General features: G+C 44.1%; 3 protein-coding genes across 8 annotated transcripts in view; 1 reads left to right on the forward strand and 2 right to left on the reverse strand.

The window, feature by feature from the left end:
* Positions 1-24,156, forward strand: part of BSX (brain specific homeobox) — a 105,914-nt gene that overhangs the window by 27,515 nt on the left and 54,243 nt on the right. For 2 of the 5 annotated variants that reach the window (XM_068659070.1, XM_068659068.1), the window contains exon 4: positions 2,947-3,111. The gene's annotated coding sequence lies outside the window, so the exon portion shown is untranslated. Of the gene's footprint in view, positions 1-2,946; positions 3,112-5,504; positions 5,835-6,246; positions 6,850-24,156 lie in introns of those variants that run through there. The other 3 variants (XM_068659069.1, XR_011089592.1, XR_011089591.1) reach the window with 3 other exon arrangements.
* Positions 45-14,196, reverse strand: CRTAM (cytotoxic and regulatory T cell molecule). The gene is made up of 13 exons (XM_068659067.1): positions 14,021-14,196; positions 10,901-11,047; positions 8,146-8,298; positions 7,787-7,918; positions 5,068-5,238; positions 4,415-4,486; positions 4,190-4,255; positions 3,861-3,968; positions 3,024-3,095; positions 2,447-2,551; positions 1,903-2,046; positions 1,559-1,642; positions 45-1,066 (listed from the first exon to the last, which is right to left on the reverse strand). Exons 1-13 carry the CDS (start codon positions 14,067-14,069, stop codon positions 936-938), a joined length of 1,434 nt encoding a protein of 477 aa, XP_068515168.1. The 5' UTR covers positions 14,070-14,196; the 3' UTR covers positions 45-935.
* Positions 15,673-24,156, reverse strand: part of UBASH3B (ubiquitin associated and SH3 domain containing B) — a 66,422-nt gene continuing 57,938 nt past the window's right edge. For both annotated transcript variants that reach the window (XM_068659066.1, XM_068659065.1), the window contains exons 12-14: positions 22,571-22,677; positions 21,508-21,617; positions 15,673-20,669 (exon numbers count right to left, since the gene is read on the reverse strand). In XM_068659066.1, the coding sequence (XP_068515167.1) occupies positions 20,532-20,669; positions 21,508-21,617; positions 22,571-22,677 (355 nt within the window). In that variant the 3' untranslated portion in view covers positions 15,673-20,531. The remainder of the gene's footprint in view (positions 20,670-21,507; positions 21,618-22,570; positions 22,678-24,156) is intronic.

A 24,156-nucleotide genomic window follows, 5' to 3' on the forward strand; every position in this document is an offset into this window, starting at 1 on the left:
AAAATGGGGACACTTTCCACATAAAAATGAAATTTGTTCTAGCAATCGTTTCAAGAGCATTTATTTAATCCAGTATTCAGAAAGAGTTTTCAGCGTTTTTCTCACTTGTGATGAGAAATAATCATCTCTTCCAAGAAAAATAAATACAGCTTTCTGCTATAGAGGAATGCAAATTTCCTTTATTTCAGAAAGTTGATCTTACGGTACAGAACCCCAGTACGAGGCTCCTGCAAAAGAAAAGATTCCTGGTGGTGGCATCGCAGGGCTCTGCAGATGAAACATCGTGGCGATGCTCTCTGCTTGCTCCCTCACAGGCAAGTGTCATCCTCCTTGCGTTTGGGGTGTCCCAGGTGAAACACTGTCCTTCCTCTTCACCTTTGCCAACCCCTCATTTGAAGACTTCCAAGGGGGACAACTGTTTAGCTTAATACCTTAGACATCAGGATGCTTCTCTGCTTGGTTTGGTAGAACTGGATGGCCAGGTCTGGCTGTCAGAATGAGTTCATAGAAGTCCCAGTTGGTTTGCATCTCCCAGGGTTTCCTCTTCAGCCCTGTGCTTGCAGAGTGGCAGAAGTGTTGCAGGAATATCTCCATATCCTGTGGTCCCTGGGACTAACTGCATACTCCCTTGCAAGGACCCTAATAGCAATTAGGGTGGATTAGGGTGGATTGATGACCCATAATTCTGGCAGTGGTCAATTAAATCCTCTGAGAGCTACAGCTAAATCAGAGTGTTCATTGCTCATAGGTTGATAGGAGTGCCAGTCCCATCTACCTGTCCTACTGTGTAGAGGAAAAGAGTCCAGACTGGCTCTGGGATTGAGGATAGTCGCTTGTACTCCTGCTCCCTGACATCATGCTGATTTGTGAATGCTCTAAGATAAATATTAAAAAAAAAGTGGTGTTTCTGTGTGTTTGCCAGAAGGACCACGTTGCTATACATCTGTTTCCCTTCCACATGTAAACAGTTTCTCAGCTATTGTGATGTTTTTCTCTCCTGGATTCTTCTGTGGCTTTTCCGCATATCCTTCTGTTACGTACTGCACGTTGGACTTCTGATTGACAGCTGGAAGATAAATACACATTTATTACTGAAAGATAAATACACATTTATTACTCATTTATTACTGATTTTACCAGCCTGAAATACGTGCTATTTCATCGTGTTATAAAACAATGAACGACCCAGCATATTCAGGACTGTTTAACAATAGTTGAATTCCCCGTATAAACCACTCATAGTATCTTTAATGGCATTTCAGTAGATTGAATTTAGAAGCTAGATAAAACCATTGTGATTATCCAGTCTGAACTATCAAATGAAAAGCCATGATTTTAATTTTTTATGGTTCTGTATCAAAGGTGAAGCTATGATAGAGCTAAGCTATGAGGTGGTAGACTTCAGGTGATGAAAGCCTTGGCTTTACAATATTCAGGTTTAGAATGCCCAATTTGGAAATATCTCTGTACAAAAAAAGGTGGACAGTGATTTGCTTCTGCAGTGGTTGTTACCAATGCTCTGACAGGAATTTAGTTTATATCGGTTGAAACTTTTTACCTTGTTCGTTCTTCTCATGGCCTGGACTTTCTTCATTAGATTTGGATTTATAACTCTCCAGCGTCTGCTCTGAATTATCATTTTCTGTGCAGAAAACAAATGTAATTAAACACTGAGATTTTTTCCATGACTTTTCCTCACTCTCTGCCTTAAGCATAACAATCCTAGTCTTTCAAAGAGAAGTTAGAAAATAAGAGTGCAATTATCCTGGTCATTCACAAGAGAGATGCTTAAGAAAACAATTTAGTTATGTGACAACTTGTGTCTGAAGCTTGGCCCCAGGCCATCAGCTGCAGGGACTCTTCAGCAGTGTTAGCAGTAACTCAAACAGTGCCATCACTCACCTCTCTTCCACACTCCATGAGCTTTTTTCAACTTCCTCATAAAAAGCACAACAATGATGAGCAACACGAAAATCAGAACAGCCACCAAGCTTGGCAGCAGGACATCCTTCTCCCTTTGGATGCCTTCGGATAGCAGATCTTGCTCTGGAAAAGAGGCAGATGTATGTTTGTGTTGTTAAAGAGCTTCCTGGGAGTTTCTGGTGATTAAAGCAAGAACGAAGTCTCATGGACAAGGCCAGGTGAACATGGGGGGAGTGCAGATTTCACCTTACTGGCCTGAGTTTTAAGATATGAGGTTAATATTTTCCTAGGTGTATAAACAAGCAAAACTGTTTGAAGTCAGAGAATTGGGTAAAATGTAGCTTTTTTCTAGATGGTAGAAATGGTTGTGTTTCTGTGATCTTTCCTCAAGATTGCAAGTTAGCATTACCCTGGTGTACTGACACTTGGTTTGGAGGTGGATACCTGGTCAGGGAGAGTCAACTTTATGTTAGAAAGCTTGTGGCATGTTTGGAAGTTGTCGCTGAAGAGTATGAGAGCTTACCGAAGGTGATGATGGAAATCTGAGTTATGTTTTCACTTGGGGGTGAGGCATCTGTCCTGGGAAGTTCGTCTTCTGTCACTGTGCCATTGGATGCTGTGTCAGTGCCTGGAGAAAGAAAAAGAACAGTGTTTCTCTGAAGGGCAAAGGGATGCTTGAGAAATCTTTATTTTTACAGCAGCTCTGAAGGGCAGGGCACCTGGTAATGCAACAGAAAGGCTTCTGGAGCCCTTGACTTAAAGCGCTGTGCTCACTTCCTTGACACGGCATTTCTTTATAAGATAAAGACCACTTAAGCTTTATGAACATAAAATCCTTGGAGTACTTTACCGAATACTTCCAATTTTACAGACTCACAGGAGTGTGAGCTTTGAATCTTTGTTATTTTTTTTAGGCTTTCCCTGCCCCTTAGTTCACTTGAAATACAAGAATATGCAGCTATCCTTTTTCTTAAAGCAGATTCTTTTCTTGTATTCATCTCAGATTATCTTTTGTTGTCCTAGCTCACAGAGGTGCAGTCATCCAGTGTGAGAATCACTGTCCTGTGATTCACCACCCCACATCTGATGCTGTAACATACCGTTTGGGACATGGTGACTCGGGGTACCAGACAGTTCTTCCTCTCCTGCTGCAGCTGATGTTGCTTCGGGCCCTGCAGAAGCAGAGAGGTGAGCTCTGAGTTTCTTACACACGTGGATAATATAATATATCTTTGTGTAATTTACTATGATTTGTAAGACCAAAAGGATAAGACATGCAGTGTTTGCCAAAACTTTACATTCATAAGAGATTTTCTTCCTTATCAGTTACGTAAGCACATCGTGCTGAAAGATTTATGCTCCCTCTCAATGTTAATAGAGCTGATTATCAACAGGATGTAGCCATTCTGTGAAGTTTGCAGACACTGATACAGCGCTTTTAAACAAATATAAACAAAGGGTTCATGCCTTTCTAAAACAGTCTGTTGACTTTTCACTGCTTGGCCTATAACACTAAGCAGGTGCCCACTTTGGTGGGTTTTGATCAACCAGTTTGCACAGTGGAGCTCTTTATTCTTCTGTTGGAAACAGTTCTCCAGTACAATAAATTCAATTTGCAGCCATTTATATGCACTGATAATCTTTGTTGCACAGTGCCACCTAGTGCAGCCACCCAGAGAAATCCCAGCTTCAGCTCATGCCGTGCTTTTCTGACACATCACGAGAACGCATGGCCAGTCTGGCTGCTGCCAACCCTGATGTAATTCTTCTGCATCTAACGAGAGAGTTTGTCTGCTTTTATGGCTGTAAAACAGAGGCTCTGCTCACAGGCAGGAACCGCTGTGTTTTATGTTGTGTGCAAGATGGTAATATAATGACATTCCTGGTGGCATTTCTGTCCTGGTTTGATAAATTCATGTGATTAAGTCCAAACTTACAAGTAGATGTGACAGCTGGCTGGAGGTTTTGCTGGGTTGTAGTTGATGCTGAGCTGAGAACTGCTGGATTCTCTGTTACTGCAGAAGGGATGCTTGGCTGGTCGGAGCCTAGAGGAAAATCCCCAAACACAAGATAAACATCACATGTCACACATTGCTGTTCAGCCCAATCCCAAATGAAAACTGCTGTGGTGTTCGTGCCTGGGCTGTTTGGGTCCCCTATCTTGAGCTGTGGTTAGATTTACAGTCCTCCCATCCCACCTTCAGTTTCTCTGTCTGAATATATTTAGCACCGTGAAATGAGTAAAAAATGAAAGTAAAACTCATACCATTATGTTGTGGGTAGCTTGGGGAGAAGTTTGTACTGTTGTCCAGATCTGACTCTGTTGCAGTCGCTGGGGGGAAAAAAAGCAAAGCAGGTCTGAATGCTGAGCAAAATCTTCCTCAGTGCTATTCTTTTGCAGCCCAAGCTCTACGGAAAGACACTGTACAACATTTTCTGTGATGGATGCTGTGCTTATCTGACCTGTATATTAATTAGAGGAAGACAATACCTGTAGGCTGCTCATGCTCAGGGACGTGTGTAACCACCTCTTGTGCAGTTGATGCAGGATATGTGTTTGTCACTGAAAAAAACAACAGTACAACTTTCAGAGCACTCTGTAAGCATTTGTAGAATAAAGCAATCTAATGAGGAGCGAAGTAAGAATAATTAGACCCATCTGAAAGACAAGTAAATGGGCAGAAGGCAAACTGCTCTGAGAATTAAAAGCAGCTTCAGTGTTAATTTGCTATGTTTACACCCTTCTAGCTTTCCATGTGGATGTATCCAAAACACAGAGGACATGGGAAGCTCAGAGCTTTTTGAGAACATGCACTCTGCATTACCTTTAAAGCTCTAGGGCAAACACTACCGGAATTCTAGCAGCAGCACTGGGGAACTTAGCCCTGCTGCTCATCTGAGCTGTTATGGCTTAATTTTAATGATTTTTAAGGTAGTTAGGAAGCAGAGAAAAAAAAAGCAAACATCAACAAGAAAACCATAAAACTTTAGTTTGGAGTTCCTCATTTGCCCCAGATAGCCCTGTCATGTAAAAATAGATTTCACACACGGGGCAGTAGAGCACAGCATTCAGCTTTGCACGCGTATCTGCATAACCACTTGCGTGCTAAAATGAGATAGCTGCTGCTCAGAGCGCTGCAGTACCTGTTCCAGGGAGGTCCTCAAAGCGGAAAGGCACAGCCAGCTTCTCTTCTTTTAATGCTTTGTGGTGAACGAGGCAGCTGGCTGTTGAATTGGGCCCGTAGGCGAGGACTGTCAGCGTGCTGGTCGTGGTCCATTTCTCCCCATTGGCTTCTAACTTGTGCGTGGTGTCACCTATATGCCCGTTGGAAGAACACATTTAAGTGCTTTCTAGTCAAGAGCAGTTTAATGAAAAACCTTCCAGGCACAATCTGCATTACTTTGCTCTGCTAGAGCAGCGCACGATCGCTGGGCCCAAGTGGTTCATTGTGTAAATGGATTTACACGGGAGCCCAAAGACAGCAAGGTCACCTTTTCTTCTTCGGTGGCTGTTTAAGTGCAGCCCTCTCTGCACCTCCTGTGCTTAACCCTAACACTCTGCTCCATTTCATGACTCACAGGGGGAAGTTCCTCTGCAGCAGTGCTCACACACCCTGGAAGACTGCAGTGGGATGTCCCCACACCCACCAGCACTTCTGGTCCTTAGTGAATGGAACAAATTGCTTAGCTGGGACCAGAACCCTCAGAGGCAAGGTCTGTAGCATGACCAAGGGCTAAAAAAGTTCAGATTCTGCTTAGTGATAATCTGAGGGTGCTGAATTTGTGTCTCAATAGCTGTACATTTGTTACCCTAAGCATACGAAGTTGTTGAATTTTTATTGATGTGCAATATTTATGTTTGTAATAAGCACTGATACAACTCCATTAAATCCTGTACGAGTCCTCCATCATCCCCACAGTCCAGGTTTGACTTCCCATTTTACAGCTGGGGGACATGAAGATTAATTGCTGTGCCATAACGAATTAGAGGCAGTCGTGTGACATGTCTGCTGCACTCCCCAGTCCTCTAGGTAACACTGACTTCCACTCACTAATATTGGATGGAACGATAAAGATGTATTTCATGTGACACAGAGAGACGTGTTTGAATAGCTCTGGTGGAGAGGGAGGTTTTTTTCAGATGTTTACCTTAAATGCCCACAGTGGCACAATAATCTCAACTGGCTGCTTCTACTGTAGAGGTTCTCAGGAAACAAACTAATGCTTTCTCTTGACCTGTTCCCTTGGTAACATCCTTGTTTCTTAAATGAAAGAAATTCCTTGTTTCCAAATTAGCCTTTACAGATAATTTATTGTATCACAGACCAGTATTTCTTAGCACTCTTTGCCATCCCTAGTGGGGTCACATGAGAACTCAAAAGGATCTCATAGTGTTTTTGCTAGAAAGGAAATAATCTTTAATTGTCAGCAACAGCTCAGTAATTACAGCTGGTTTGCCCCTGCTGAGCCCTGGTGGAACTGAGGTGTTGCCAGTAATTAAAATGTATTAGCTATTTTCTGATTAGTATAAATATTTGCAGGAAGTGATTAAAGCTGAGAATGGAAGGGGGGAGAAAGGGGTGTTAGTCAAAGGCAGTCACCTGCAAAAAAGGAAGGGCACATGCAGAAAGTTTGAGAGTTGCTGAATTAGGACAGTTATTTTTTTCCTCTCAAACATCGTTTGCATCTGCTGCAAATGGGCTGGATGGTGAATCAGCACCTCTTCATGCAAATATCCCTTCATTTAGCCAACCACAAATTAAACCAATCAAGCAAACCCAGTGCAGGCCCTTTGTTGCTTAATTAAGTTCCCAGGTAGCTGTGGGACAGGAGGTGGAGGGCCAGGTAGCTCTCATTGCTGTGATGTGCTCTAATGCCTGGCAGGTGTTTGTGCTATGGATCTGAAGGTGCAAGGAGGAGACAAAGGTAAGTGTAGGTTTTTATTGAACTAGCTGGAAAAATGCTTGGTTGGCTTTTTTTTGTATTTGCTTCAAACAATACACTACATCAGCCCAGAACTGAGATCCTTTCAAGTTTAAGGACACCCCTCTTTTAGAACAACTGCTTTCCTGCTGTTTTCTTGAGCTCTTAGTTAAAAAAAAAAAAAAGCCATCTTGGGGGAAAAATATTACAGGCTAAGATTTGAGCATGTTGCTTGGTGATGGAAAAAATACGAACACGTTTGTTAATATGTAAAAGAAAACACATCTGCACCTACGAGTATTTTCCTCACGTTGACAGGGACGTTTCCTCTCCAGTGTGCTACAGTTGCAGCTAATAAGGCAGGTATTATTAGAACGTGGCCTTTGAAGCAGCTATTTATATGGTACACAAGTTAAATTGAGCTGCCTAGAGGCTCCGTTCCCCTTCATCTGTGTCTACCTAGCTGTGCTCAGGTCTGTCATCACTGCAGGGCTGTGTGGGCTGTGTTTCCTGACTGCTGTTCGTGGTGTGCTAGTGAACTGCCTGGCTCTGAGCAGGTTAATGAGAGAAAGGCAGCATGTGTGCAGGTGAGCTGCTCGGCATAGCTAAGGAAAACCTGTACCGAACACAAAATGGGATTTGTCATAGCTTTGCTAACTGGCTGCATACTTGGACGTGCAAATTGTGCCTCCAGGGTTTTGGTTTCATTTTATTTCGGTGGAATTTCGCTTCAGATTCTCAAAGGGTTTCGGTGCCAGGTGCTGTTGTTCTTGCACCAAATGTGAGCAGGTGAGATGAGCCATCCTGTGATCTCCCCTGCACAAGCATTTAGTGCTGGCTTTTCTCCAAACCTGTGCCACCAGGGTACCATTTTTAGGTGTGCTCAAGGCTTGATAAGAAGAAATTGGTTTATAACAGTATCCGTTCTTTTAACGCTTACCTGGAAGTTGTATCCCGTTATCCAACAGCCAGGTAATCTGGGGCCGTGGTTTACTTCCTCGTGTAGAGCAGGACAGCGTAATGCCTCTTTCTGTGTCATGGAATGCTTCCAGTACCGGTTTAGAAGGAGCAGCTGCAGCAAGAAGGTTTGCAATCAGTTGTAGTAACTCGTTCTGCTCAGTTTTATGAATGGCTGCATGCACTAATAACGCTACGTAGCGTTGTTGGGTAGGGCTGAGCTAACACTGGGGTTATGCTGTGCTAAACACCGTACAGTTGTATGCAAAAATGCAGCCCTGGAGTTAGGGAGCTGGCTTTGTTGTTCTGCTCCTCCGGCACAAAACAAGGATGGGAACTTACCCAACACCTCAACAGTCGTCGTCTTGACTTTGAACGGGGTGCCGTAGTAGAAGCATTTGTAGACGCCTTCGTCGTGCACTGTTACATTAGACAGTCGGATGGATAACTCATCCTCTGAATAATGGATAAGCTTGTACCTCTGATCTCTTAAACCTGTAAAGAAAACACAACTCAGCATGCTATGTGTGTTGGTACATGAGAGGAAGACAGATAATCAAAGCAGTAGTGAGCGAGATCAGTTTTGTTTACTGCAGTTCTTTTTTTAGTCATCAACCTTGACATAAGTGAGCAGTTGTAACAAAAAGCGTTTCTAGCTGGTGCCCTGGCACAGAGGCAGCAGTAAACTGATGAATGGGGTGTGTGCTGCCAGCAGGGAAAACTTTTTTTTTTTTTTCTTTTTAACTCTGTAAAGAAGTTCAGTTTGGCAGATGAAAAATCTCCTTCCAGTTGGCGTGTAAGTTGAGTGCAGGCCTTGGCTTTGACCTCTGCTTCTCTTTGATTTTATGCAAGTAATGTCCCCTATTTGCCTCAGTTTCCCCTCCATCAAAAGGAGTTACCACATTATTCGGTGTCTGGATAGCAACACGAAGTGGTTAGATTTATATCCATAGTAAGAAACAGAATTTCTGAGGTTTTTGTAGTTCAAGAGGGGGTAATGCAGAGGTGCAAGTGATTTCCCTCAAGTGACAGACCTGAAAGGTCAAACCCTCTTGTTCCTTATTTTTTTTTTTTTGATGGAGAGTAATTAGTGAAAAAGAAACAGTTTAGAGCTGCTTCCAAGCCTTCAAAAAAAAAAAAGAGGGTCTTCATCCTGTGTTCCCAGGTATTACAGCAATTTGGGTTCCTTAAATATTTAGATAAATACAAGCAAACATTGGGGTTCAAGGATATGATCTGTGGTCAGAACACCAGCATGACCCATGAATACAGAACCTAGAGCAAAGGTGCATGAAGCGGTGACCGCTTTCCCTTCCCCATTCCTCCACCTTTTATTCGGCCTTGAAAAGATCCCTTCCCTCTTTGGGTGCATGAACGCTATGGTCAGCCCACACCTCTTTATTTACTGCTTCTTAATTGGCTGTTTCTTTTCTCCTCTCCTTGTCTAATTAGCTAATTTTAATGAGACTGTCACCTAGATGTACTGTGCTCTGCTGTGCAGTCCTCCTTCTCTTGACTTTCTGGTGTTGGCTTCATTCCTCCTGGGCGAATCTTGGGGACAAGCCAGCAAGTCACATGGACTTTTCCCACAATCACAGCACAGAAAGTAATGTTCTGCCTCTTGAACTGAACTGAAACTGGGGATGTGGATCAGTCAGTAGAGAGAGAACTCTCAAAAAGTGTCTTTATTTTTTAGCTGAGCTCTTTTAAAATGTAATTTGGGAGAATATCATAGCAGTGCTATAATTTATGGTAATGATTAAATATTAAAGGATTTTGGTAATACCATGATGTAAGGCTTATATACAATGAGAGGAGAGGGAACTGATTCGTGAAGTGGGTTTTGGAGAAGCAATGTGATGAAGGATCACAGTGATGATTCAAAATAAAAACTGAAAATGTCCATACCTAGCGTGAAGCTTGGTTCCTGTCTAAAGGACAGTTTGCCTTTGTAAAAGGAAAGCACTGACTTGTCAAGTATCCAAATGGTTTGCAAACTCTTATCCTTGTGTTTGTTATATCATGCATCTTGCTGAGAGATAATCATGGGATACTGACGCTGTGGGCTGAATCCTCTGGTAATTTAAGGCAGGTGCTGGTTTTGTCTGCTCAGCTTAGAGTCTGCACTATAGATACTAGTGGATATGTCCTAAATTGTTGTGTCAGCTCAGCAAAGCTTCAAGCATCAAAAGGGCTATGTCTGCTAAAGGATGGAGATGCTTAAAACTGGTACTGGAGATAACTGGTGGCGAGGGGAATTCATCCTTGGTCTTGGTTCTTGGGTACAAGACCTGACTAATGGACCACAACAAGAGTGAGGAACCCCTGCCATAGCCTGCTGTGATTCCTAGAAGCTTGGATATCCGAACCAAGCAGTTTATAATAAACAAGCAATACTTATTTGTGGTATTCTCTGTTTAGAAACGTTCACGACACTTGTGGGAAATGCTCGGGGGCTGGTTTGATGCAGATAACGGGACCCTGGAGCTGGGATTCCCAGAGTAACCAAAGAGGATGCTTGGCTCCTGCACTGTTTCAGTGGGAATTGGGTTCCTGTCATTTGGATAAATCCCCAAAGGCTTTAACAAGCGTGGATGCTGACAAGATACTGTACAAATGGGGAGGGCTAAGGCAGACCTCATCTTGCAGAGCTGTCAAATTTGGATAAGAGAAAGATTTAGAAGGCATAGTGAGTGGAAGGGAACACAGTAACTGCAATTCTAGCTCTGTCAGCACGTAGTAAAAACTTCTGCTCTGTTGTAAATGTTTCCCCTTGATGTGCTACATCTAATGCCCCCGGTGAGGGGAAGAGCACCCAGAGCTTTCAGGCAGGTTCCGTCCCTGCCACTCTTGTAAAGCAGAGTGGGTTTCGTGCTGGTGGTGTGTACAGCTCCTTGCTAAAAGCTGTAGTGCCAGACCACTCTTGTGGGGGTTTCCATTTCATGAACTTCCTGCCAGAAAGGGGCTGAGCGTAAAACCATCTCAAGCGGTTGGGTAGCAGGTGAGTCAAACTGGCCCTGGGTGCGAGCTGGAAAGCCCACCCCTAACTGACCCTCTGCTCCACACGGAAAGTGCCGCCCTCAGTTTTCACACTTACCCCACTTGGTGTCAAGAAAAATCGTAAACCCACGAGGGTTTAGCCACTGCCTGACGGAGCTGTTGCTACCCCCGAGGGTGCAGCTGAGATTTAGGTCCTCTCCTTCCTGCAGAGTTACGGTTTCACCGCCAGCTTCTGCGAAATCCCCTGCCAGACGAGAGAGGGGAAAAAACAACCATTAAAACACGACAGTAAAGTGACAATGTTTTGCACTGAGCAATGTGTCAACTTTCCTTTTCTCAAGGATGTGAAGGTTTTTCTAGGTGGAGAAAATTGCCAGTGTAATTGTACTGATTTAATTAAACCACAGTGACTGTGGTGACCTACCTAATGACTAGGTAAGGTTTGTGACCTTTACTGCCAGTGCAGCCAGATGCAGTTATTCGATGTTAATCCACATGAATCAATGAAGAATTGATAGCACACCCAATTAATGCACATGTTCTCCCTGTAAAAATTAAATATTATTCCACATTCCTTTCTGGAGCTGTTGAACCTGATTTGTAAGGGTGTGCAACGGAGTGGTAGCTGTGAGTGACTGGTATCTCTGAAAAAGGGGCTTTTTTATTTGAATGCAATGCTGCAGCTGCTTTGAAACTTCTTTTGCAGGCAGGGTACGCAAACCTGGCCTGGCACAGGTTACTGAAATGAAATTTCACTTACTCCTTCCAGGTGATTTTGCAGACGGGCAGTAAAGTGCGTTTTTCTCTCCAGACATTCTGAGATATGTAATACACTTTACGAAAATATTTGATGGCCTGGAATGAATTGCCTTCTCCAGAAAAAGCATGCCCTGGAGAAATTACTAAGAGCAGTGCCCTGGTCAGAGTTAAGTAAATAGGCAGTAAGAGGGTTTTATTTTTCATTCCTGTTTTGTGTGTTTTGACTTTATTTTCAGGTAGCCGCCTGCTGCAAGTTCCCGTTGCGTACACGCGCGCTGCAGTTTGGGGAAATGAAATCTTCCTGGGCTTCAGGAAAGCTTTTCATTTTCTTAAAAACATTTTAAAATATAACAGAAAATAAGTTATTTTGGGGCGTTTTTGCTACTAAAATCAGAGGAAGGATTTGTCTTTCTGTAAGAAAGGGGTTGCCCATGGGTATCTATTGCTGTTGTTCACCTTTGACTTTAGTACATGGGACAACGTAGCCACCTTCACAGAGCACTTAGATTTGGGGGGGAAGGAAATCAAACTGAAAATGGCAGAAAAATTATGGCCTAGGAATAGACTTCTCCTTTTCAAGGCTCTTTCTCCCTAGTGCCTCTGATTTGTATTTTTTTTTTTTTTTTTTAATTCTACCTCTGCTTCTCTGCTGGTTTCTCAGGGTTCGTGCGAGTTGAAGGAGCTTGCAGAGGAGTGGTAGCAAAAGGGAGATTTCCTTGCGTTGGTTCCACTTGTGAAGACCTATGTCACAGGAGCATGCTGGTAAAGCAGCAGAGGGGGCCTTGCCTGTGGTTTTTCACAGTGCTTTTCACAGTGGCTGTGTGGGGGCTGCTTCCTGCTGCTCGCAGCAGTGTGGGGTCTGTAAGTTACACCTTTTGAGGTGAGAGAGGCAGGGCAGAGCAAGAAAAGGTGGGGGGTGTTGCTTGCTATTTTTTTTTTTTTTCTTAAGCAGAAAAGAGCAGCCCCCAGAGTGGAGCATACACGTAATTTCCATGTGAGACCACGGCTTCATGCAGACCGTGACTCACAGGACAAATTTCTCTCCCTTACGGGGGGCAGCTTGACGTGGCTGTGGTCTTTGAGCCTCTGCACCCACCACAATGTAAGCACGAGGGGTGCCAGCTACAAGGGGCAGTGTGGATCCCAGGTGCCCTGGGTACCTGGAAAAATTGGTCTGTGATCAACTACAGTGATACGTCCACCTTTTCAGCAGGACAGGCCAATAATTTCTTGCTGGAAATTGCAAGATACAACGGAGCAGAATGGTGCAAGCCTCTGCTGCTCTGTTAGCCACCAGAAAATGCGTACAGAAATTGTTGCAAGGATGTGCGCTCACTCAATCATTTCACAATTGTCTTTAAAACTGAAGCCTACAGAGACATCCTGTTTAATCAGTTATTTTTGACCTGTGGCCACAGATAAGAGGCAGTCTGGGTTGGTTCTTGAGGTCCTGTGAATGATGGCTGAGAGCAGCTAGCGTGGTCATCGCGCAGCAGTCTGACAATAGTGGGGAACTGGGGCTGGACGCCCAGAAAGAGTGGGAGCTGCTGCTTTACGGCAGGTTTAAAGGGCACTGTGAGCACTGTTTCAGCTAGGATATAATTAACAACCTGTTAAGGCCTGAGCTCTGTTAAATACCATCAGGGATCAGAAAATATCCTAAGCGTACTGCGTTAAAAAATGCGTTGTTGCTGTCTGGACTCTTAGATTTGATACGGCCTCTGTTAATGATACCTCGGTGTGTGAGATCACACCAAAGTGTCCACAATGCCACTGCTTTGGCTTCTGCTTTTGCCTTTAAGAAGGGAGAGAGACTAACTTTGGCCAGCACCAGGCTTGAGGATGCATACCTCCTGCAAAGGGCAGGAATGACCCTTCTGAGGATCATGAGCTGTCAAAAGCTGTTTTGTCTCTTTCCTTACCTAAGTCTTTCCACATTTGACATGGTCAGATGTGAACCTCACACTCTAGTGTATGGAAGAGGAGATTAGCAAAGCAGGTGTAAGATGCATCCTCTAGCAGGAGTGAGGAGACTGAGCATTTAAAGTGCTTTTCATTTTCAGAGTACTTTGAGTGCTTTTTAAATTACCCTGGCTTGTTAGATTAGCCTCTTAGAAAAATACATGAACAAGGGCACATACAGATATCCAAGCCATGGAAAGTAAGCTGCACGTATTTAAGGGAGCCTCTCAATTTTTCAGGGCTTTGCCATCTCAGTGTGCTGCCAGCTGCTGGTAGGCGAATTGGTTTCACTGCTACAGGGTTTAGGATTCAGCTGGAATTCAGCACCCTGTCTGCTGCACCAGCTGGCTTTGGGAGCTGGGTGACAACACAACATCCTCAGTAAGAAAACAACAGCAGAGCTGCCTTGCGTGGTGTGCTGCAGCTCTGGGGACTGAATTCTCTAAGCTGGAGTGCTGTAAAGGTAGGAGCAGGTAAAAAAGAGCAGATTGCTTACCTTGCATCAGGAGCAGAGCCGCGATGTGGAGCGCCGTGGTGAAATTCATGTTGTGGTGGCAGTGCGGGCTGCCTGCGCAGACTTCCTCTCCCTGCCGGGGCAGCGAGCAGCAGGTCTCTTTTCAGCACGGGGGGAACAGATTAACCATGACTTCATCACTGCCGGGGTCTCTGCCTCCTTTGCTTTTTTTTTTCTGTTGTTCCACTCTTCTTCCCCCCCTTGTCACACATTTCCTACGTGTCGGTGAAAGCTGAGAAATCATTGACCTCATGGGTCCCCGAAATGAAGCTAGTGGGTGGCAGGAGTGGGGGCACTTCGCCTTGTGCCCCTCCACCTCCATCTCATTCAGCCTTTGTGCAGGGGAGAGGGGAAAAGAGGCATACAGAGGTAAAGATTAAAAGAAACACATGCCTGGGGTGATCCCACAGGGGCACCATGCAGGATTTAACTCCTGCTGATGGGGAGGCACCCAGGAACGCAGAGAATTTTTGGGTGCTGCTGGAGTGCAGGAACTGCAAGGTTGCTTGAAAACCCAGCAGTGCAGGTTTAATCCTTGGAAAAAGAGTCTCGAGTCACTCCATACCTTCTCCTGCTGTGTGCGCGGGATGTTTGCATTGCTCTGCTTGCAGGGAACGAGGAAGATGGGGAAGGTGATTTGCTGTGTGTGGTTTGTGGCTCTTTGGGGAGCGAAGAGCCTTGGGAGGTGACTTGCAGGTTATGCTGTTCATCGCTGAGCATGGGGCAGGGCTGGCTACATCAAGGGGGTCCTAGAGAACCAGTGGCACTGCCCTGATTCCTTCTCAAGCAACCCGGGGCATAGCCAAGCTCTTTCCTGGGTGTACAATGTCCAGTATCACCAGAAGACTCTGTTGGCAGAGCCTATTTTCACGTTGTAGTTGTGTGCTGATTTCCAAACCGGCCTCAGCACATCTTCCTCTGGCAGATTTCTGTAACTGCTCAACGTTGAATGCAAAAGACTAATTCCCTCTATCTTTAATAAGATAGGAAATATGGTTTAAAACAGTTTGCATTTGCAGGACATGAGTTTGAGTGAACTGGACAAAATGGTTAATTATAAACACATCCTGCATTCCATCTTTAATTCATTAGAACCTATTTCCATTGAATTTTCAGGTGTGTGGAAGTGTCACTCCATTAGTCTATGTTTGATAAAATATATGGCTTTTATGTTAATCATGATATAATCAGTTTTACCAGAAAACAGCTGTAGGCCATAAAATGTAATGTAATTAGCTGGTTTGAAAGGAAAGAGTCACTAGCTGATTAAAAAAACTGGATTTTTTAATCCAGTAATCAAGGAAGAAGATGTGTATTATAAAGGTAGATAATTCTTTTGTTTAAAAGTTGTGCTCCCAGTGCCACATACCTGACAGTGAAATAACTTTTGGGGAAAAGCCATGAAGCAGGAGGGATGACAATGAAGCTGTCTGCCTCTAACCCAGAGGAAAAACCCTGTCCCTGTGCTGCAGGAAGAAACCGAGACTTGAGGGGGTTTTGTGCCATCTGCTGTCAAATCAATGAACTTCACCTTTAGTGAAGGGAGGAAAATAACTCGAGTTCCCTTCTCCTTCATTCTTCACCCCAGCAAAGTCCAACACAAAGAGGAAAACTTAAATAGGAAGGGCCAGGCATGGGAGCATGACATCTTTATTAAATCATCTATGAGGCATTTTTGTCTGACTTCAGAGAAATCCATTTAATGTAATAAGCAAATTAAAACGCAATGGTTGTTTTAACAGTTGTTAGCACTTGAAGGTGAGATTAAAAACAACCAACCCCTCAAAATAAAAAAAAATACAGATGTCACAGGTAATTACAGCTATTTTTGGCAATACAATTATTGTTTTTTTAACAGCAAACATTTTTCTCAAATAAATACAATCTGCTCACACTAAAAAACATAATAAACAGAATGATACAATAGGTTTAAAATGGAAAAAAAAAGTATGCACTGATAACATCAAGTTTTAAGAACTGTCCACAGAGAGAAACTTCAGAAAATACATTTCAATAGGAAGAAATAGAAAGGAACTGGCTGTGTATTTTGTGATGTTGTGTGTATGGTTCCTGGATATTCCCCAGGGAATGAATTTTTGAGGAAGTGGTGAGAACTAGATAACAATTTAGTGATGCAACCAATCACACTTAATTTTTTTTAATCCATTCACCGTTTTAAGCATGTTTGCTCCCACCATCTCTGCACATCTATTTTTGAAGTTCAAATAATTTTCCCTATATTTAAGCACTTCTGTGGTTTAACTATTAAACTTTCCTTTCTAAACAGTAGGTTTCTTATGGAATTTCAACACACTTTAAGTTGTGAAGCATTGCAAACAAATTTCCAGCTCTGGGCTTTAATGAGATTTATCTAATTATGGCCTAACTCAGCTATTTAGCATTGCTCTTTTTGAAATGATCATGAATATAATCAGACTCTCACCCCACTCTTATGCATTGCTCAGATCAGGACTGGGAGGGCTCAACCCCAAATTGATGTCCGTCTCCCCTGTATTCCTTGAGAAGCTAAAGGCAGGTGAGGGGTGGGAGCCTGTGGTAGGACCAGGCTTTGTGGGGCTTCATCCCAAGCCTGGGGAAATTAGGAGAAATCTTCCTGTTTGTGTCCCTGGGCTCTGGGTCAGGCATTCTTGAGGACCCAGAGGGAGAAGTCTCCAACCCCTTGTTCCCAGTTCAGCAGCTAAGTGGGAAGGCTGAGTGTGTCACAGCGTCCCAGGCAGCCCCTTCCCCGTCCTCTGACCTCTTCTCCCCAAGAGCTGTGGTGAGCACACAGGGAACGGTTACAATGCCAAAGTCCTTAAGATATTGTTACCCCAGGGACTCAAGGCTGTGGATACAAAATACTACACTGAGCAGTAGCGTTCTAGCATCTCTTGTAGCCTCTTCGTTTTGCAGAATTACCTCTCATTGCCTTCACGAAGAACAATTCCTGCAGAATTATTTAAACAACTGCTTGTCTGGTGATGTAAATCGTCATTTTCAGAGTAACACTGATACTAGAAGCTAACAACAGGAAGAAAGGAGGCTCTTAACATCAGCTGCCTGTTCTTTCTGACACTGTTCAGACTGAGTGAAAAGGGAAATGATTCTTTTTTTTCCCTCTGAAGTTATGACCTGCATCCTCAGTTTATGTAAAGAGGCAAAGCTCTGTTGATTTGAGTATACAGGGGCAATTTACACTTGCTGAGGACCTGGCCCTGTGCTCAGACTATTTAAGCATTTAGCTGTAGCTACCACTGCACAAAATGTAAGGTAAGTTCAGGAAACTTAGACCTGGGATCTGTATTAAGCTAGAAAGTTATCCACAGCAGAGCTCGAGTCAACAGGGGTGGGATGAGCTGCGGTCTCCCCCCAGCTACTTCAGCACAGGGAGATATCAAGTCCAGGGGTACAGGCCCTTTGCAAAGACTTGGTCAAATCTGAGCTTGGTCAAATGTGCCAGTTCTGCCCCTCTGGCTGCTGAGTGCCATCCCATCAGCAATTGCTGTGCTAGAGTTTGATCCATGTCTTTTTCTAGTCCAACCTTTTAAGTTACAGTTGATGGAAATACTGGAAGAACAGTTTATTCTTGGCAGGTTTTCAGCTTTATTCCTTAATTGGGAAAAGAGGACAAATCTAGGAACTGCTGTTTGCCTTCTACACCCTAGTTGAACTCTTAGGATCCGAAGCAGCTCACAGTTATGGTAAGAAGACTTGCACCCACTTCAGGCAGATCAAGCCTAACATTTTTCTGGGACAAAACCCTGAAGCGATGTTAAATATACATTAATGAGCAGCAGTGGAGTGGAAGTGAAGCAGCAACTGTTTTGTGTTCTTAACATCTTAATTAAAAATTGAAAAGGAACATGTTTCTTACTTTTTCCCCCCCCAGTTAGCCCTAGCAACATGAGAACGCTTAACACAAAACACCTAGGAGAAATCCAAATGCTGGAAGAAAATAAAATTTTCTTTCTGAGACTTTTGACACCTGAAAAATCTAATGACAGGTAAGACTACAATTGTCAAAATACTTTCTCAAGCATCCAAAAATATATATTTTTAAGAAGAGAGTATTTTAACACATTCTACCTTCTAAAACAGAGTACTTTTTTTTTTGTATTACTCATTATACGCAAAGATCTGCTAGTACAATATTCAGATTGTGCCTTCAGCTTTTGTTCCCTCTCTGTTTCATGCTTCTGTCAAAATAAGTTCTTTGTAATGTGGCTTATCTGCAATAGGACCTAAGCAGCCTGTACTGTTTTGTATAGGTGATATTTGGCATCCCTACTCACATCTTGCTGACCCATAGCATGAAACAAAACCCCACCTGGAGAATCACAGCTGTATCAGTAACCAAATCAGTTTTTGTGTGATTGTCACCTATTTAGTTTTAAAGAAACTCTTTGCAAATGTGCAGTGAGTAAGCAAGGAGGAAAACAAGCCAGAAGTGCTCTTCACAATGCCTGTACACAGCCAAGAATAGTTTAAATTATAGTTTAAGAACTAAAGTGACAGCAGTGTAACTGCACCGTAGCAGTTTCCTTCTGTCATCTCATAAGTTATCTCCCTGACTTTTTAGGATACATCCCTGGAATCATAATGCACTTATGAGTGGTCTACTGAGCATCACATAGTCATAAATGTATAAATAACGGACTACTGGCATGGATCGTGACCATGTTGCACAGGATGAGCTCTCTCCTGACTCAAAATCTGTACAGTGTTTTCTATACTTGCCCTGGCAAGCCCAAGATCGACTTGTTAAAGCAGCGACAGAGCTCAGCTACATCCTGTTAAGGGATCTCTTAAGGGATCCCCTTACATCCCAGCTGCAAGGGCTTTGACTTTATTTAGGAACGAGGGGTTGCAGTTTATGGCTCCTTGCTTGTTCTGCCTACTGAATGTGCAGCCCCATCTTATCCAACTGAAGGTAAGGCCAGTCCTGCCAAAGGCTTGATGGGGTAAAAGAAACTCACCCAAAAACAAACTTTGATCTGTCTATGACTAATATGCTTTTGCCAAAGCTGGCTGGTATAAACCCCTGTGCCATACAAACACTGTAAATAAGGATACTAATGCTTGCTGCAGGAGGAAACATGGACAGAAGAGGGGAACTCTAGGATGCCAGAATCTTTTCTGAACTGCCTTTGATGTTATTTTGGGAATATTCAGAATTATGCTCCAAACCAAGAAAGGAGTATGCCCAAATCCTTTTTTACCCCATTTACACACAATTTTGAGTACCTTCTCAAAGTTAGCCATACAGATGTCTGCAGGAAATTTTTGATTCAGGACAGAAGACTTAAGGTAATATTGTCTAAAAGAAACCTGGATAAAGAAACTGGATAAATAGCATCTTAATAGGACAAAGCATGCTGCTCCTAAATTTCAGTGTACTGTTTTTTCAGCTCTGCTTTGTCTTTACGACAGATGGCACTTAGGAGTTAACGAAAGGAAGGCAAGCTTGCAGCCAAGGCCGAATTTCAGTGCCGCCTTTTTGACTTTAGCATTACCCACTTAAGAAAGCTGCCTGCTGCAGAACCTTATCAGGGCTGACAGAAAACCTCAGGAGGAGCAGAAAACCACCGCTGTGCAAATGACCAGCACAAGAACCCGGTAGAAAAGGCAAAGCCCTTTTTCAGGGGATATAAATGACACAGACACTTTAGGCTGGGTCTGTGCACAAGAGTGGATTTCAATAATTTAAATAAAAGGGGAATAAAAAAACAAAACAGCCTTTCTACATCCTCCAGGTTTGATTGGAACAGGCTTATTTCATCTCCACTTAAGAGCAACAGCTCCCAGTCATTGTTCACAACGGTGCTGGCTTTTGATGTGCAAGCTTCATCTGTAAGTGATGTGAAATTCAGATCTTTCTTCTGCTGCAGATCAGTGTCAATCTTTGCATCCACAGTATGCACACACCTAGCCCAGGGCCGAGACAGAGGAGAGAAACAATCTGATGCTGCCTGCAGAGGCAACGCTGACCTCTCATTTCCAGCTGGTGGTGGTAGGCTTTGTGAACGGTGCTGAGAACTTGGGGGTTGTGAGCGAGGAGGGTGTCAACACGTGGTCCTGAGCAAGCCTGCTAATGCTTTGCAAAAAATAGCAACGAAAAAAAACCCAAACACATCCTGAATGCTCGCCTTTCACACAGTGCTAGTTGTTACTAGCAGGGTGCAGAAGGCAGTACATGGTACTGGTGTTAACAGAGCTCCATTCAAGGTGGGAAAACTTACCCGAGCAACTCACTGAACAGAGATTCCCTGCAGTGCAAGAGGTTCAACCTATATTTTAATATTTTTTTCTCCAAATCAGTCCCTTTTGCATTTGCCTAGTTGTATACGAGCATTTTTGCGTGACTCTGGCCGTGTAAGAGATATGCTAGACGAGCTGTTTGTGTGATCCACGTAACATGGTAGGACTACTCCACTGTCAATAAACACAAGAACGAAGAGACATTCTCCGACGCTTAGAAAGGCCGTGGGTTTTCCTATTCCTGTAGTAAGGTTTCTCTCCAGTTAAAGCCTCCAGTTGGTCCATGTGTGAGAGGGAGGATGGGGGGGTCTGTAAGCTGCCAAACACCTGTATCCCCTAGTTCTTCGCATGAACAAAACCCCAAGTAGGGAATCTGTGCGGACAGAGAAGGAAATAAAGGCAATAAGCAGGGATTGAGCTGCACATGGAGCTCTTGTGCTCCTAAAGAGAGGCTCTTGTCTCTCTCTCCCTCTACCCAAAGCCCGTTTGCAGGAGATGACTGTAGGATTCTGGCGTGACGGCCAGATTTCATGCAGCATTGTACATGTAAAACGCTGGGGGAGACGGGTAATGGTTTTGTAAGGTAGCTTAAACACGTTCAGTTCAAACCAAAGGTGTTATGTTGGCTGGCGTGGACTCAAACCCCAAAGGCCAGTGCAGGTATGAAGGGGAAATATGGATGAGATTGTTTTTGGGGGTGCTCAGATCAGCTGTGAATATCCCAGAGAGTGTCCACAAGGCTGGCAGGGGCCAAAGCCATCTCCTTCTGTAGGGCTGGAGGAAAGGAATGAAGGCAGGAGACCCCATTATCATTTTCAGGCTTTTTTCCTGCCTGTCAACAGCTGTTTGGAGTGGAACGAGAAAGGGAAGGGTTGTAGGAAGGAGAAGTGCCCTGGTTGGGGTGGTTTTAGTGCTGGATGGCACTCGGGTGTTCTGTACAGCCCGGTACCTACGGGATTGTAGCAGTGGCACTGGGTGCCAGCTGTAGGTGAGCATCGGATCCCCTGCTATCTGTTACAGAAGCGACACGTCAAGTTAAGCCCCTTTAACTGATCTGCTTTCCTCTCGTGACTTCTGAAGTGAGTGAAACCCAGTAACAGGCTGAGTGATCAGTCGAGAGGAACAAAGTGTCCTCTGCCTGGTTAAGCAGATTGCAGGCTGCTTTCTCTCTTTTTAAAGCCAGTGAGCTTTTACCCCTCGCTGGTAATTACCTTTCGGACCATCTGTACAAAGTCCTTGGAGTTCTGCGGCGAGAGCCCTTGGAGCTGGCAGGTACAGGCCTCCAGGGAGGACGCGTGTGCCACTATCAGGATGTTATTCCCTGAAATACAGCGAGAAACGCAGGCTGAGCTGGGAGAGGAAGCCAGCTTTAGGGACGGGTGCCCGAGATGCAGCTGACCATTAAAAAATTTCCAAACGGGTTCAGTTTGTTATTTAAAATCTCATTAAATTATGTGAATGTGGGATAAGGCATGGTTTAATGACTTGTTTAGAGCATTTCTCAATTTTCAGGATAAGCTCTGTGCTACTGATTTTTAAAATGGCTTTCTGAGGAAAACAGGAATTGCAGCGAGACTCCACCTGTCCTGTGAAAAAACACTTTTCTTCTATTTAAAAATTAATTCTGATTAAGACAAGCACTTTAATCTCAGTTGCTGCTTTTTCACCCCATTTGCTTTAGATTTCCATTTCCAAGATCCTTTATGCCCAATGTTGCACAGTGCTATCAAGGCTTGTGTGCAAACTATTAAAATGAAAGGTTTAGAATTTGGAAACGGATCAGCGAGATGAAATTAATGAGATCCCCAGAATTTTGGAACATCCTGTTCCCATGCTGTGAATGCAAAATAGGAGCTAGAGATTTTTTTTTTATTCCACTGTTGCATTTGGAGAAACGTTCTGCAGTCTTCATGGGTTATATATTACAGAAGAATAGCACAGATAGGGGGTGGCAGATGCCCCATGTGATGCTGGTAACAGACAGCAGGGTGCCAATAGCTTATTTATTCCCTGGAAGAAGACTGTTTGCATTGTCTTCGTGTCTGTAAAATACTTCTGCTACTGAAGCTGAAGGAGCTTTCCTGTAGGCTGAGCTTATCTAAACTCAGCTCTGCCACACACAGTTTCACCTGGCGTTTCCAACCCCTCTGGGAGAGGGGATGGGAGATTTGGTTACGGGGTTTCACCTCCCTGAAGAGGGAAGGACTGGTGAGGAATATCAGCGTTCACATCCCGGGGAGCCTGTCTCATTCTCATCCCCTCTGGAGCACTTACCTTTGCCTTTACATTCACTGATGATTTCTTTTGTTACTTGGTAGCTTCTACTTATGTACGTATCATAAGATTCAGAAACCACCAACTTGCTGACGGGAATATGAGGTCTGCGAGCAGAAAAACAAGAATGGTAAATTAGGAGAAGAGCTAAAGTTGTAAGTGTGAGTGATGATTCCTCTGAGCGTACTCATGTATTTAACTCTTCTAATTTCCCAGGTCCCCAGAGCTCAGTGTCAGGACCACTATGAGGATTTTTAAACCTCCAGACCGAGATGTTTCCCTATTTTCCAGTAAAAGATTTTTGATTAGCGGGGAAATTAAGAAAATGTTTCCTCTCCTGTGGACAAGTCAGAGGAGGCAGCCTGTAATGTGCTGATTCCAAACGTGTTACTTTGGCAATGCCATGCAGCAATGGCAATAGCACTTTGCATTTACACACTAGATCAATAGATTTCAGGGTTCATCCACCCAAATAAAGGGAGTGAAGGGCAGGAGGACAAAATGTATTGTGCTGCCAGGGCTCGCAGCCTGGTCGGAGGGTGGGCAGTAACACCCGTGGCTGCTTCAGGAGAGCTGCAGTGCCTGGAGCAGGCAGATGCTGCCTCTCCTTGGTATTCGTGTGCTTTGATGCTGAAGGGCAGGGGCAAGCTGCTGCTTTGGCTGTCTGTAAAGCTGCATTGCTGGGAAATGCCTGGAATTAGCCGGCCTCCTCCTGGGTCAGGGCGTTTAAGTGAATTGCCCGATGGGGCTCCAGCCAGTTGTTCCAGCTGGAGCAGGTTGATGTGTGCAGAGCAGCACAGGATAGGAAGCAGAAAGCTGTATTTTCATGCCATGGTGCAGGGAAAAGACGCATCTTTCCCCTCCGTTCAGTGACCTGAGATGTGCACAGGAATCACTTGTGTAACAGGAGGAGAGAGCACCAGGAGGATGTCTCCTAACCCCCCACCTAAGCAGCTGACCACACACAAGCAGGCTCTTTCCTTACGCTGAGAATATTCCTTTGTGGAGCAGCCACGCTCCTGCTCCAGCTGCTGTGCTGAGCCTGAGCCACGTGAGAGCCTTTCGGGGCCAAACACAGCGCGAGGACCTCTGCTGAGATACCCCTGTGCTGGAATTTCAGCTGCAGACCAGAGGGATGTAACTCAAGTGGCTTCACGGTATAATTAGGCATGAAAAAATCAGGTTTTTTTTAACGTTTCAGCTGCTTACTTCACTTGAATGTTCTTAAACAGCCGGGTGTGCTGGGACTACGGGAAACACCAGCGGTTCTGGTGATATCACAAACCACAAAAGCTGACACACAAAATGTTTGTCACCAAGCCCATTTCTGTGGAAGTCCCATGTGTGTGTGTGCTGTAAAGGTTTTGTTTTCACCCGAGACTGCTCAGCCTGCGATCAGGCTCGTGCCAAAATAGAAAGGGCTGGTCTCTGCGAGAAGTCGTAGTGACACAGATATTTTGGTGGTGAAGGACTGGAAGCGTGCGACCTTTGGGGAGTTTCTTTTTTTTTTTTTTTTTTTTTGGGAGCTCTTCAAGCCTGGCTTGCATAAGTGAATCATAAATTTGAGAGTAGGAAGCCCGAATAGA

This window comes from Anas acuta, chromosome 23 (assembly GCF_963932015.1).
Source record: "Anas acuta chromosome 23, bAnaAcu1.1, whole genome shotgun sequence".
Lineage (NCBI taxonomy): Eukaryota > Metazoa > Chordata > Aves > Anseriformes > Anatidae > Anas > Anas acuta.

Excerpts from the sequence above, each read along its gene's own strand:
- CRTAM (XM_068659067.1), bottom strand. The coding sequence starts at position 14,069 with ATGAATTTCACCACGGCGCTCCACATCGCGGCTCTGCTCCTGATGCAA. Across the intron at positions 11,048-14,020 it reads GGCTCTGCTCCTGATGCAAG|GGGATTTCGCAGAAGCTGGC; the intron begins GTAAGCAATCTG and ends CTCGTCTGGCAG. Across the intron at positions 1,067-1,558 it reads CCATGAGAAGAACGAACAAG|CTGTCAATCAGAAGTCCAAC; the intron begins GTAAAAAGTTTC and ends TTTATCTTCCAG.